Consider the following 15254-nt stretch of genomic DNA (forward strand, 5'->3'; position numbering starts at 1 on the left):
GGGTGCTCTTAGGCAGCATATAATCATCTACATGAATCTGGAAGGCCGGAGGAGGGTGGCCCCTCGTAGTGCCGCAGGAGTGGCGGCGTCGATGGCGTTGCTGTACTGCAGCATCAAAATAGAATACTTAATCGAAAGCAGGAGTTTCTAATTAAGCAGCTCGTGCCCGCTGCGACTTTTCCCTAGCTAGGGCTGCTGTCGGCTGCCCCTGCTGCTACTCCTGGAGCCACTTGATATCCACTAGCTCTGTCGGCGGTGTCGCTGCGACAACATAACTAACCGCAGCAGTTCCTCGGTAGTCTGATAAACAGATTAAGCCTTCTGGGTTACTGATTTTTTTTCAAAGATCCGCTCTGCTGCTGCATGCAGTAGCATCAGCGATCCCGGACTGCAGCTGTTGCCCCCATTGGGGGCATACCTACCATAGGAGCTGTGCGGCTGCACTGCGGGAATGGTTCCATTGGGTGCTCCTAGAAAGGGACTCTGTAGAGTTTTTGCGCCTTTCACGAGCAGCTAAACGAGCCGAGCAACGCCAGGAAGGGCCGCGGCTACCTACGTGCAGAAAGCAGCTCGTGCTGTCTGTGGAGAACAAAGGGCCGACCGCTCAGAGACATGCGCATATAACGCATCCACAGTGGCACTAAGAGTCGTAGGACCTCATTGAGAGCGGCATCGCTGCCTGCAGGAGCACTGCACATGCAGCCAGCGGAGGTCAACTAGCTCCCGACACTGCAAGTGGATTGTTGGAGAGCAGAGGACGGGGGCAACACGAGCAGCAGACGCGGAGAGAGGAGCAACATCGCTTTCAGCAGGATGTCTTCAGCGAAGGCAGTCTGCTTTCTGGAACCGGAAGCTGCCGTATCGCGGCCGACGCGCAGCGCTGTCTTCATCAGCGAATGGTTGACGCACTCCATGATCAAAAGGCCCGTCAAATGCAAAGCGGTCCCTTACCACTGTTGTTCTCCATGTGTTTTTCCTATTGAGTGTGAGCTATTCCAGTTTCTGTGTCAATTCCGATGATGCGCGTGTCTGGACGGGCTGGTGCTCGTGTGTGCAGGTACTTGGCAACCTTTGCTGAACAACAGTGGCCAGCAGTTGTGAAGTGGTAGGTAGACAATGTGTCTTACGCTGCTTTTCTAGCGCTTTTCGACATTCATAGAGACCCTCGGGTCTAGTTTCTAGGTTCGAAACCACCCTTGCAGCCTTGAAACACTTATGGCTGCTCTCTCTGTTGATCTGCACTGTCTGTCTTGCTGAAGGACCTTTGTTTTGGGAGTCGTGTCGCTTCGCAACTCGGGACTGCCCCTTCATTCTCTTTCGGTTCAAGATCTTATCAGCATCGTCAATGGTACTTCCTTCATGATGCCCTTGTGCGCCTGCGGACGCTTGCGCTTCCATGATAGATAGTACAGCCACCACTGCTGGTGCTCTCAGTACAGCTACTGGCTGTCGAATGTTCTCTGGTGTCAGTGCACTCAGCCGTAGCGCGGGGTTGTGTACGACCGCAGACACGTGAACCGTCTGTTGTTGCGGCTGCAGCAAACACCGACATTTCCTTGACGCCGGCGCACAAATTAGCTCCCTTACAGCTGCTGCAAGGCAGCAGAGGCCGAAAAGACGCCGCACAGGCTGCCGAAGCTGCAGCGGGAAAACACAGGAGGAGCAGCAGCGCCAAAGCAAGCAGCCTTTGGAGGAGGGGGGACTGTGGGGCCGACCCGTAGGTTGTTGCTTTGACTGCGGGTGGAAGTGCTACAGATGTGGCTGGAAGTTTCTGCTCTTGGATCTCGTACGAGCATGCGTTTGTGATTGTTGCTGTTGCAGGTGCACGGGTAGCAGCAGCACTTACCCAGCCTGGTGGGGAGATGGTGACGTGCCGCAAGAGGAGCTGCCGCAGCAGGAGAACCAAGCGGAGCAGGAGCACTCCATACAGCAGCAGCAGTTGCTGTCGCTGCGGGAGGCGACTGACCCCCAGCACCTTGACACTGTCCAAAGGTGTGGGGAGTCGATCACTTTGCGGGGGACGGAGCAACGGCTGCCGCAACAGAAGGCGGGGGACGAGCAGCGGGAGGAAGTGGTGGAGCCGGATCCGGAGGAGGCACTCCAGCTTGAAATGCTCCAGAAGCAGCAGCGGCAGCTGGAGCAGCAAAGGAAATGGCTAGAGATGCAGATTCGCCTGCAGCAGCAGCAGCTTGCAACGCGCTTACAGCAGCTGCCACAGCAGGAGGTGCACCACCAACACCAAGTCGATCAACAACCCGAGGTAGGGTTGCTGCAGGTCCGCAAGCAACAGCAACAGCAGCAGCAACAACAGCAATCGCAGCAGCAACAACAGCAATCGCAGCAGCAACAACAGCTATCGCAGCAGCAACAACAGCAGCCACAACAGCCATTATTACAGCGACAACGCCAACAGGACCAACAGCAGCAACAACAGCAACTCCGCAGGTCGCGCACTCCGCTGAATGATGAAGAGGCTGATGCCTTGGTGAGGAATCGAATGCAGCGGCTGCGGCTAACGGACCAGCCGGAGAAGAAGCAGCGGCAGCTTCTGCTTCGGCAGCGCAATCTCCAGCCTGGAAAAGCGGCAGCAGCCAGTCGAGTGGTTAGCGGTTTCTTTGCAGATCGTCAATCAGCAGAGCAGGTGTTTCTCTCGTCTCTTCGGGCCGAGAGCAATTCTGTATCTCTTTGCGCTGCTGCTGCGAGTGCAAGGTCAGCTGCGGCAGCAGCGGCAGGTAACAAAAGACATCTTCGTGCGCTTGGGTGCAGCAACCTGAGAATAAGGCAGCAGCAGCAGCTGTTTGCTGCTGCGGCGGCTGCGGAAGGAAATAGCAATCTGCTTCAATCCTTGACCCGCACTCAGGGATTGCTGCTGCGGCAACAAATGAAGCAGCAGCTGTTCCTGCAAAAGCAGCTGCTGAAGCAAGAGGAGCAGCAGCGACAGCACCAACTTCAGCAAGAGCAGCAGCAACAACCTCAGCAAGAGCAGCAGCAACAACCTCAGCAAGAGCAGCAGCGGAGCGAGAAACAGCCACAGTGGCTCGTGCTGCGACATCAACTACAGCAGCGGGAGGAGCAGCAAAAAAGCGGCAAAGACAGTTTAGAGGCAACACTGGAGCAGCAGCAGCAGAAGCACCTTCAGCTACAGCGAAAGCAGCAGCAGAAAGAGACTTTGATGCAAGAGCAGCTGCTGATGCAGCAACAGTTTGAAGAGGCACTCCTCCAGGAGGGGCCGTCTGACGATAGCAGCAGCACCAGCAGCAGAGGCAGCACGATTGGCTTGCCCACGCCTTGTCTGCCTGGAGGGCATCCACTGCCACCCACTCTTAGCAGCAGTAGTAGTAGTAGTAGCAGTAGCAGCAGCGTTGGCATTGCCATGCCGCAGACTGGTTTTGCTGGGTGCACACGACCTCCACCTACGGAAAGCAGCAGCAGTAATAGTAGCAGCAGTAATAGTAGCAGCAGTAGTAGTAGCAGCAGTAGTAGCAGTACCTATACTGGTGCCCTACCCCTCAGCTTTCCAGAGCGCGTGCGGGTAGGATCCTCTACTGAAGCTCAAGGGAAGGCAGCAGCAGCAAACTCCGGCTTCGCGGCGGGCAGTGCTGCAATCCCTGTTTCCCCTGGGTTATCGGATGTTGTTGATGTTGGAGGCTTTGCCTCCTCAGCAGTACCTTTGGCAAAAGAATCAGCAGCAGCGCTGTCTGTTGGTGCCGCCAAAGATAGTCGTAACGTCTCGAATCCTGCGAATGCCTCAATTTCCTCTACGCGTGGTAGAGGCGGCGACGAGGATGCCTCATGGCGACAGCAACCCCAGCAGCGTCCGCTGCAGGGATTTGTGACTGCCGAAGACTTACTGGGGCAATTCTCTTTCGAGCCGCCAGCTCACCAGCTTGACAAGCACCAGCCGGATGGGGCAAGTACAGTGGGAGACGCGCTGGCGTCTGCAATGCTCGACGGCATGCTAAAGCAGCTCGATGCTTCCGGCAGCAGCAGCAGCTGCAGCAGCGGGAATAGCTCGCCGATGCTCCAGCAGCAGACCAGCGCCTCACTTCTTAGCAGCAACAGCAGTACTACTGAAGGAACGGGGGCTATCACAACGTCGGTGCTGTTCGCAGCGGAGCAGCATATTCTCTCGGCTGTCTCCGCTGCTGCAGGACAGCCAACGCTAGTCCCACCAGCAGCGTATCCCCAGGCGAGCCAAACGGGCGAGTTTCCCGCAGCGAGTGGCGCAGGAGTGCCAACATTCGGAACCAGCAATAGCAACACCAGCAGGGCATCAGAAAATCCTAGCGAGATCAGCACTGCAGTGTTGCTGGCAGGCAGTGAGATGGAAATTCAGCGCGCACTCAAGCAGGAAGACCAGCAACAGCAACGCCACCACCCTCGCGCATGCGCTTTTGAGATTCCGCTTGACTGAGGTGCATAAGCAGCTAAAGCTCGTGACTTTTAATGAAAATATGATATTTTCATTAAAAATAGTTTTGGCGTCACCTGACTATGGTTGAAACAGCGAGGCACTGGAGGATTAGCAACTGCCACTGGGTGTGCTATTCCCACTATAGCACAACTTTGCTGCCATTAATGTCCCAGAGAGCAAGCGGAATCAATAGTGGCGTTGCCGTATCACCAACACGTAGATTCTTGTTCACCCCTGTTGGCAGCAGTCGTAGAAACTGCCTTGTCGGAAGAATGTCAGTAGTTCAACTTCATTGATGCTTTGTGTAAGGAGTTACTCGACTTGAGCCCCTCAACTTTTTATTCATTTGCTAGTTGTATATAGCCAAGAATCTGTTAAAACGCTGGCGATTTGCATAGTCCATTTCTTCTTATTTACTGTAGAGTGCTGCTTGCTCGATGCAAAAAGGCTTTATCTCTTTTTCGTCCGCGCAAAATGCGACGTGCAACTAGCTGTGATCCCTCGGAGTGTTTTGAACTTCAAGCAACACGCAGCCTAGCTGCGCCTTTTACTTCATGTCAGGAATTCTTGGGGGCGCGCCTGGGATAAGGGGGCAGTTCCAGTGTGAAATACACAATTGCATTTAAAGAGATTATCGCTGAGTGTGGACGTCAGCGTCTGTTTGTAGACACTTTGAATGAAACCACTGTCGTTCTCCCTACCAACTAACGTGTGGGCATGAAGAAACATGAGGCACTAAAACTGCGCATCTGAACATCTCCTGAGCCTTTCGAGTACTTTTCCATCAGTAGAGATGGTAACTTTGCGCTCCAACGGACTCCAGGCGTTCCAACAGTATTTGATTTGCGCTTAGGTAGAACAGGAAAAGTGATCAAGAAGCCGAATGTATCAGCCAATTTTTGAGAATTCTATTGCTGAACAAACGAAGAATCTGAAAAAGCAATAATGCAGCTGCGAGAGGAATGAATGAATCGTCATAGGAGGCTGCTGTTTAAGGGTCCAACTATACTTCCGTACTTGTGACTACACCTAATACATTTAAGTGAGAGCTAATGAAAGTCTAACTATTCGAGCAGGCTTCTAGTACTTCGAGTGCAGAGTAGATTTGGTTTAACACAATGATAGTTAATGTTGTGTGCTTGTGAGCCCTAACACGCATCATGACTTGCTTAACACATTTTACCTGTCGTCTGTACCCACGTAAAGGGCTCAGACATGTCGGCGCGGTGACCACAGAAAAAAGATAAGTGCCAAATTCGCTTTGTGCTGTTCCCTCGTTCGTTGTTGCATAGTGTTTTGTCTGCTTCTTGCTTCAGAATTTACTTAAGCGGTTGACGTGGTCTCTATTTTTTTAAGCTGGAATGTTTGTCGTCTGTGCCTGCCTGGAGAAGGGCAGTAGTTCAGATGGTCTTTTGACGTGCTGCAAGCAGTTGTGCTTGAAGTACAGGCATGAAAGAGGAGGGCAAATATAAGTGGGGAAGGAAAGAAATCGCAGTTTAAGGTACATATTAGGATTTTGTAGCCCACTGATTATATATAAAGGGTTCATTTAAAAACTGTCTATTTGGATAGTCTCTTCGCGTATCTTTTTTTGTCGAGATATGTGAGCTAGATAAGGTCTCTTTTGAAAGAAAATTGAGCAACACTAATATTCAAAATATAATCTGGTTGGCGTCTGACGACCCATCCTTCAAAAATCCGTGAGTGAGAGCTCGTTACACTGCGCGTACACTCTTGCGCCTAACTGAGTGAAAGTTAGAAGAGTCGCCCATTTTACTTCATCTAAAAAGATCATCCCATCGTTGGGTTAGGACCTCCAAGGACCTTTAAAAGAGATCTTTGGAAAGCCTTTTTTCACAGGTATGTGCAGACACATTGCTGCCCTTTAGCTCCAGAGCCTGTACAAATTTGGAAGGCTGAAGGCTTTTCAAAATAGCTGCCCCCTTTTATGCACGCATCGCTTCAAGATCTCGACGTAGGCAAAAGGGCTAGCTAGGTTGCAGGGTACTACACCTCCTAAACCCTCCAAGCATTCTCAGGTTACGCAGATGCACGCAACATTGCGTCTTACCGTTTGGAGCTAACTTTCTTCTGCAGTAAATGATACACATAACGAGACCGAGCAAATAAAACGTTTCTACTACACTGATTAAGTTTAATTTAGCTCAGTGAACTGGCTTCGCGTCGCTTACTGCGCAGCGCTTTTCTCTTCCCAACTCATAAAATACGCCTTCGTGTTCCATACAAGTATGTCAGGAACATCGGTCTGCAGGAGAAAGAGAGATTCCCCTCACGCTATTATAATTACTCAGGCAGGCAGAAGCGTGAAACCATGCAACAAACAAAAGAAGGGAGGCCTTAATCTTTTTTCGGCAAAAATTTACTGGAATATCACACACCTATACACGTTGCGAGAGCGAACTAGGGTGGTGGAGTCAGCGCTCTCTCTTTCGAACGTTGAAAGGTGTGAGTTTCCAGCTACGGGAGAAGAGAAGGCAAGTAAATTGTGTGACGAGTTTCCTAGCCTTATTAGTTTAGAAGAGCCTTTGCTATTCATAGGGAATCTTCTGCAAGCAGCTGCATTACGCCAATGCATTGTAGTGTCGTTCAAAATCCCCTAGCAGAACCAAAACGAATATTGGGCCAGCAGACATGAAAGTGACCGTAAATGGATCCCAGACTCGCAAAAACGTCTGTAAAAATGCTCGGCCGCTTCTAAAGCAGTGCCGATAGGTGACAAAAGCTGCTTGAGGCACTGCGTGCCGTGGGGAAGGGAATTTTAGAAGGAATACTACAAACACTGTTCGACTAGAAAAGAATGTTTAGTCAAGCAGGGCGTATCTACTCGTTTAGTCTAGGATGCACCCCACTAGGTACCCGAAGCTACTAAGGCTGCCTTTTTCGGCGTGTTACACTTGAAACTTTCGTTCAGTGTCTCCTTGGCGCATTTGTTTCTTTGATCCCTGCGATCCCCCATCGTCCGGCTTCACATTGTGCTGCAAGGCGTGGGGATATTTTCAAAACATTTGAATCGATAACAATATATATAGTTTCGGAACACGTAAAGCTTTAAGGGAAAATCAAGAGGTTGAGAAAAAGCACTGTGTCTTAAGGTGGGTCGTGGACACGTAGGAGAAACTGATGGGTCTCCTCAAATTCCGATGCACCTTGTAAACCCTGCGATCCACGATGACCGTATCTCTAGGCTCACAACACACGGCCCATGGCTGCTTTGCATAATTCCGTACGTTGCGCATGCGTTCACGTGCACTAGCCAGCCACTCCCTGAATCCCTCAGGTTTTAAAGGGTCTGTTGTCCCTGGACCACCAGATCCAGGAGCGAATTGTAGAGGACTGGGGCTTCTCACTATAGACCAAGGATGTGGGAGAAATGAGTCGGCGAGTGAGCTGTTTTATTATAAACTCAATCAGCATAAGGAAGAAAGTCAAGCCAAGCAGCTGCACTCTTGGGAGGACAGCGTTGCACATCAGCAGAGAACTGCGGTTGATGCGTTCTGTCCCTTCATCTGCCTATGGATACTTCGCAGTGGGCACATTGTGGACAGTTTGGAAGCGGGTTACGGTTACTTTAGGGCGCACTAACAAGCATCAAATCCCTTTCCGCAATGACGTTGCCAGGGGATCCCTAAAGCGTCTAGATAAAGGTGTACTTCTGAGTAGTGACATAGCTTGAGCCACGGATACAGTGGGCATGTATGCAGATAATATATACAAGGCATGTGCTAGTCTAGCTCATGATATATAGCATTATCACCGTAAACTTGACAGGAATTTCTGTCCAAGTGTTTTTTTTTCACGGACCAAAAGGCTTTGCAAAGGGTTGGAGCATCTAGAAAATCGCTGCTTGAGCTGCTGAAAAGCTGGGCAAGACACGGAACCCTCCGCTCCTGGGAAATGCATTCCTGGCCTCCAAATGGGCCGCGAGGGTTCTGGTAATAGCATGCGATCACACCATGGGACTAGGGGACGCGGTCGTGTAATTTGTATCAATTACGCTTTCAAAGTAGAGTCAAAGCATACGCGTGGCAGTCCCCGCTCGTTGCGAACCGCTTCAACTCACCGTCAACGTGTTAGTTTTCAATCCCTTTATTAGTGTGGACTTCGCAAATTGTTTAGCATTCATGAGTATCAAAAGTAAAACTTACTTGATTCCGTTGCCAATCGTGAATTGTCAGAGAAGAGCGGTTTCTATGTCCAGTAGTGAATGGCTGGGGCATAGTAAGAGCACCAGCACCATGGGTCCTTCTCTGATGGTATCCGATCGTAAAGTCGCACAGAAGATATCATCCAAGCCAGCAAACATCTATACGGCTACCAAACTATGAGGGACGGTGTGTAAAGTACCTACAGAACAAGTGCACGCCCCTTCTAGTAGAAGGCCGCCAATAGAAGTCGTTATAGTTATTCCGCGCCCTCCAAGGCGCACAGAAATGGTGGCCCCACTGAATATATCTGCTCGCTATTGGTGAACGGAAGAGAATAACGAGCAATAATTAAATGAATTAGAGAGAATTCCGTCAGTGGAGAGAAAATGGCGCCACTTGCTTCACTAGTAGCATCGCTTGTTAGGAAAGAATAGCACTCCTTCTCGGGCAATGTGGGTATGGGAGGGGTTGTATGGCCGGCCGTAAATGTTCTTCCTGTGGCATCAGCCTTCTCCGGCCACGCCAAGGGCGACGTGTTCCTCAGTTGATAAAAAAAATGAGAACGCTCATACACGTGCATGTGAATGAAGTTGCGCTAACAACCTTATAGCCCATTGAACAAGCCAGTGACCGTGGGAGAGCATAGAGATGAATGCCTCGGCATAATGGTTTCATTTATGCCATTTTAACACATTCCCTGGAGACGAGAGAAGAGTGCCTGAAACCAAGTGTGTTCTCATTGTAAGATGGACATTTTGCCTGCCACTACACTATGTTAGTGTCTTATAAGAGCTGAAGCACAGTCGGTAGTCACTATGGGTCCTCTTCAATCGTTCGGCTGGTGACTACGATGTCTTCCATGTAAACATTCATCCATCCTTCCTCGTCAGGCTAGTAAGCATCCCTATCAATATGCTGCTGCAGTTCAGCTGGCGTATCAACAACCTAAACAGCATATACGTATGATTATGTGTAGGAATGCGAGGGCGGAGTGCCGTTTTGTGCCCGCATCAGGTGGTTGGAGACTTGAAAGAAAACATCTCTGAGGTCTACTATCAAGTAGGCTGCTTGTCCGTGTAGTGGAGGTGCCCTTCACCTCGTCACTATAAGGCTCAGGACAGCTATGCGAGAAAAGATTCTTTTTAGTGTCTCGAAGTCACGTACAAGGCCATCGTCCGGCATTCTTAAGGACCAACAGCGCGTTATGCCCCAAAGGCGTATTCGATTCCTCCACTGCTTTTCGCACGAAATATCTAGTCTGTTGCTCAATCGCTTATTTACTTCGTGGGGACTCCTGTGATACCACGGTGCATATCCTGGGGCTGATGCAAGGAACATTTTAATGTGGTGCGCTGAACAACCACCAATTGGTCAGCCTGCCAGCAGTGGGTTATAGTTCAACACATCCACAAATCGCTTTTTAGTTTCTTCCTAGCCGAATATTCAATCGAATTGCTTTTCACAGAACTAGTGTTAGTTACACTAAAACTCAAGGGTGCTCGCCCTCGTTTTCTCTTGATTCTATCTTGACACCCCCCCACGGAGGCTCTGCTTCAGCTTGGAGTATATATACTCACTCCGTCACCATAGATGAGATGAGCGTTAGTAATAAGATGACAAGCTGTCTCTTACCAGGTCTTCCTGGAACACTAGCTTCGGCAGCGCGAAGCTGTAGCAGCGTGCATGCCCTCCATGTTTCACCGGCGCATTTTGTATGACATCATGGTGGAGATTTTAATGTAGAACTCACAGATCCTGCTGAGAGCGCCTAGTTCCTGTTTGAAACGACATGCACATATCTTTGGCTTGCGACTCCTTGTCTTCTGCCACCCGTCGGCATGCTTTAATTTAATGGCTGCTTTGGAGGGTGAACAAACAGATTGCCCCTGGGTGGTCTCTCCCGACGGTCGATCCACTTCACATCCTGTGTCAGCTAGCTCTACCAATGCTCGAAGATTAATGCGAACATGGCTCAGCGCGCAGGAGGTCCTTGGTGCGTCCTCTACTGCGGCGCTATCTTATCTGGCCCCTGAAGCTGCAGTGCAACGTGCTTGGGGGCATTACGTTTGCCTGATGTGCTATCTTTGCTTTCCAGGCAGCCCTCTCCCGCTGGGCTCAGTCATCTTCCTCTGGTTTATATTTTTTGCGTAGGGCTGCAGCTCAGTATTTTTTGGACAAAATTTTTTCGTTAAAAGCAGGTGCGTTATTTGGGGTCTGCTGTGGAGTGCAGGCTGCTTGTGGCTTTTTTTTCGTTCACTGTAGACCATAGACGAGCGTCGATTATGACAGCCACGACACCTACACACTTGATTTAGTGACTGGGCTGTTGTTCATAGCCAATGAGGCTATATTTGCAGTTGTGTGCTGCTGAGATGTCTACTAATCCATCATATCTGCAAGCTTGACCAGTTGACTGTCCAATCAGAGAGTGCCTTCCGATCGTGCAATTGATGATAGACAATTCGGGTAGATTAGAGATAGTGTACAAAAGGCAACTGCTCATTTATTTCGTGACTTTGGAGACGCAGGCTTCAGATTGCTCTACATAATTAACTATTGACAGATTTCCCTGCTTCAGCTTCCTGAGCTTTCCCAAAGCTTGCTAGTGAACTGATTTCTGCAGTCGCTCACAAATCTGAGATTTGATGATGATTGCACTGTAGTAACGTCTCCCCTCAGACAAATTAACCGGCATAAAAGACCATTGTCAAAGGGCTTTCCCCAAGAGTAAACATACCTGAGTGATGTCTCAATTCTCTTCATCTTGGGGCGCAAAGCGAGTAGTGTTTCTAACCAGCTGATGATTTGTTTGACTACTTGAGCACACTCACTGCCATCATATTTTCTTGGTCGATATACCTTCATAGGTGCGTTCATAAATATTTTTTCGGCTGAAACGACATGGCTTTCTAACAGCTCTAAACAGCTGCGTTCTAAATATCTTGCAGGCCGGCCTCCTCTGCCTCAACTGCCATTGTGTCATCATTTGCTTCCTTCAGCAAGTAGCTATCTGTCAACCTGCTAGCAGGGCAAGCCAAGTTCTTGAATCACTAACTAACGGTTAGAACTACAGTTCCTGTTGTAAAGCCTGACATCCCACGCCGTCAAAAGACTAAGGATGAGGGGATAAATACGCTCATAGAAGTATGCGGTGTGACTAACTGGAGCGCGTTACGTAGGGTCTCCTTCAGGGCAAGTTAGACCTTGAAAATACAGAGTCGAAAAAGACTTATTTCAAGTATATAACAAGAAGTCCTTTCCTTCCCTCAGCGTCCGCCTCAGAGTTCCTGACATCAGCACAGTAGGGACAGCTTAGCTGCGCATTGTTGGACCCTTTGAGCTTTCCGAGTCTCGAAAGCTATCTTGCACATAGCAGCTACTGCTTGCGAGGAAAACATTTTGACATCTTCCCTGCGGCTCACAGTACTCTGAAAAAATACGGTATACGAACAGAATATTCAATAAGCTAATTCCTACGTAATTCTTCGGCCGGTAAATTTACCGATGTAGGGAATACTTACGTGTACTTCGCCCACTAATGACAGCTCGCAGGAAGATGTTGCGCCCCTCCCTACAGACAGGAGCGAAGTGCACTGTCCTCCGGGTGCCCGCGAGAGCCGCCCCTCTTCGCTTGGCCCCAGCACCGACTGAAGCTGAAAAGGGGCACTATGTCGAGGATTTCTCTAGGCCTCATAAATGAGAGCAATATCTACTAAGAGATATGTGGGCTAATAGGACGCAGAAAATCATTGTGACCTCGTTACACAGATCCCTGAGAAGATAGCATGGTGTAGATTTGCTATAAGAAGAAAATTTTGATCACTTAGAGGCACACTGGGTACCCAATTGATGTGGATCAAGAAGCCTACGCCCAACTTCAGATTTCGCCGTTAGGGCGTCGATGGTTACAGCCCCTCTGATCATCAGTCCTAAAAGGCAGTGACACGAACTCTCCAGCACTCTTTTTAATGAAGCACAATATTTTATAACAAAATATAATGTTCTATGCAGGGTGGAAGGTGTAGAGAGACACTGACCGGGAAGCAGGCTGTTTGCGATGAGAAGGCAGGCACGGAGACCACTGGTCAGAGGCAATTCCAGTTGAGCCGTGCATGGGGTCATACCCACGCAAGTCTATTAAAGCGCGCACAGTGTATCATGTGGAAAGCAGTGAGAAATGCTGGTATGTGTGTCTACGGGTGCAAATAGAACGCATGCACGCCACCTCCTGTACCTTACCTTGCTGATGAGGCAGCTAGAGCGCTTGTGGATGAAAAAAGCGACGGACCAAAGAGAAGTAGCTACACATACATCAATCTGGTACTATTTATGTGAGCAGTTGAATCACTACGTGCATATTTTCGCTAGAAGAAACCCGGCGGCTTTCCCAAGTAAAGTGTGGGAACTTCATTGCCTTTTGGCCGACCGCTTTCTTTCCTCTGCAGAGGAACGCAGCCCTCGCACTTTGCTGCTCCAGTAATATTGCAGCAGTCGCAGCGTATTTGATTCCCGGGGGCGCTGCATTAACAGTGTTGTAGGACCGGCAGCTCTCCATCTAAGCGGACGTTTAAAATGGATCGTGCTGCAGCAGAAGTGGACGCATGGCGTCGCAGCAGCGCTCCATCCCCTGCACAGAACCCTATTGGCTATCTAAACCTGGAGAGGTTTGTCACTTTTTGTATCCACCAGCAGCGGCAGCAACAACATCAAATGAAGCAAGCGGCATGCACTTTCCTCTGCCACACTGTCAGCAGGGCCGCCAAGAGGCGGGACAGTGAACTCCTGCGGCAGAGCCTTATCTCTTGGCGCTGCCGCATGATCGCTGAAGAAGCCGAAGCAGCAACGATAGTAGCAGCGACGGCAAGCCCAGACCCTGTTGGCGATGTTGCGCTTCAAGTCAAACGACAACACGTCCCCAGTGGACCTTCAGATGGTTCCTGCTATAAAAACAACAAACGCGATTCCGGGATTGGGAGCAGCGACTTGAAACCTGGTGCAGGGTCAGTCTTGGAGTGCCGAGAGTCCCCGGATATGCCAGGCTTAGCAACAGCATCAACACCGGCAGTGCCCAAAGTCGAACTGGCCAAGAGGTGCGTTTTTTAGGAACTCAAACTCGTGCGTTTCTCTGCCTCTCTTCTAGTTTTTGGCGTTGCACGTGTGCTGTGTCTCGTGCTCTTGTTTTGGAGAACTTTTTATTCTCTGCAGAAGCCTTACTTATGATGTGCGCACACAAGGGTGTTTCTTTACAGGTTTAGCGCCGAGGCTGCTGCAATTTTACGTCTCGATTTTTCAGCTGAGCCCTGCACCCGTCGACCCTATCTGCAGTAGCGCTGTGCCAATACTTCATCTTGCCAGCTGCAACTGGCTTCGCCCACGCTGCCGCGACAAGCGCAGCAGCCAAAGGCGCCGTTCTCTGCAAATAGCGGAATTCATGGCGCTACCGTTGCAGATACGGTAGCAGTAGAGGTGGGCCAGGCAGCAGCGTGACGAGAAGCTTCGGCTTCGGTTATGAGGCCCTGGAGAGCAGTAGCCGGCAATGATGCGGCATTCGGGCCTCCAATGTGTTTCTACTGACCCTTTGCTGGCATTTGGTCTTTTTGGACTTTTTCCCTTCGGCCCTACCGCCCATTTCCTGCACGTTGTCGCCATTATCAGCTTGGTAGTGCGCTGTCATGGGCAGTGGAGGGCTCTCTTTTGTGACCCCCACGCTGCAGCTTCTGCTGGGCACAGTTGGTCGCTGTCACGAGGAGCTGAAAGCACTTCACGCCCCTCCTGAGCGGCAAGTCTGGCCAGCCTTAGGGAGATATTGCATTTGCGACAGCAGCAGCCCCTACAGAGCCTTGGCACAAGGAATTTGTCGCAGAGAACAGCAGGGGTCTGCCAATTTTAGGTGGCCCTGTCCTAAAGGGACATTATAGAGCGTGTTGCTACGTACGATGCCGTCTGTGCAGTGGGATGTGCTGGCATAGCTCAACCACCTCGCTAGGGCCAGCTGGGGATTATAGAGCTGTACACGTTTTACTGCAACACCACAGGAGAACTTAGCTTGCAGCAAAAGAGGATGTTTCGCAGCAGTAACTCAGATGCATTCGTCCATAGTGAGACATAGGTCTCCTTCACCTTCTTACCAGTAGTTAAGTGACGCAGTGACCTGCTTCCACCTGTTGTTTCCATCCCTCATTGTATTTTCTTGTGTATTTTTTCGCCGGGTCACTGCGCTGTGGGTAGCCAGAGCAGCAGCATATGGCAGACATGGCAAATAGGTCTCCTTGCCCCTGTTACACGCTGAGGCGGGTGTCTAGCGCCATTTTGGTGGTCTGGCATTGGAGCAGCAGCTGTTGCTGCTTCCACTGCCCCTACATTGCAGTGCGTGGGACATGGAATGGGGACCATATCCAAAACGCGGAGAGGATAACTCTGCAGTGCCATCCATGGGGACTCCCATTGTGCGGCTTGCACATTGTTGCACGGAAGACCTTGCCTCCTGGTGCTTGCGTTCCTGCTGCTGCCTGTGGTTCAAAGTTTCCTGCTGGCGCGAGTGGCGTTGCCTTTGCTCCAGAGAGGTAGACCAGGGCAGCAAAATACTCATTAATAGTCTGTTATGGCGTGTAGTGTGCGTATACATAGTATTCTGTTGCGTGTTCGTACTGCACTCATTGGTATTGGTGGTGCCG

At 50.3% G+C, this 15254-nt stretch overlaps 1 protein-coding gene across 1 annotated transcript; it reads left to right on the forward strand.

The window, feature by feature from the left end:
• Positions 1-813: 813 nt before the first annotated feature.
• Positions 814-4414, forward strand: LOC34622701 (zinc finger protein 853). Its single transcript, XM_026337983.1, has 8 exons — positions 814-923; positions 1058-1105; positions 1260-1348; positions 1540-1717; positions 1822-2224; positions 2285-2352; positions 2446-3275; positions 3522-4414. Exons 1-8 carry the CDS (start codon positions 814-816, stop codon positions 4412-4414), a joined length of 2619 nt encoding a protein of 872 aa, XP_026193768.1.
• The last annotated feature ends 10840 nt before the right edge of the window (positions 4415-15254 follow it).

This window comes from Cyclospora cayetanensis, unplaced genomic scaffold (genome assembly GCF_002999335.1).
Source record: "Cyclospora cayetanensis isolate NF1_C8 unplaced genomic scaffold, CcayRef3 CcayRef3_contig_219, whole genome shotgun sequence".
Taxonomy (NCBI): Eukaryota; Apicomplexa; class Conoidasida; order Eucoccidiorida; family Eimeriidae; genus Cyclospora; species Cyclospora cayetanensis.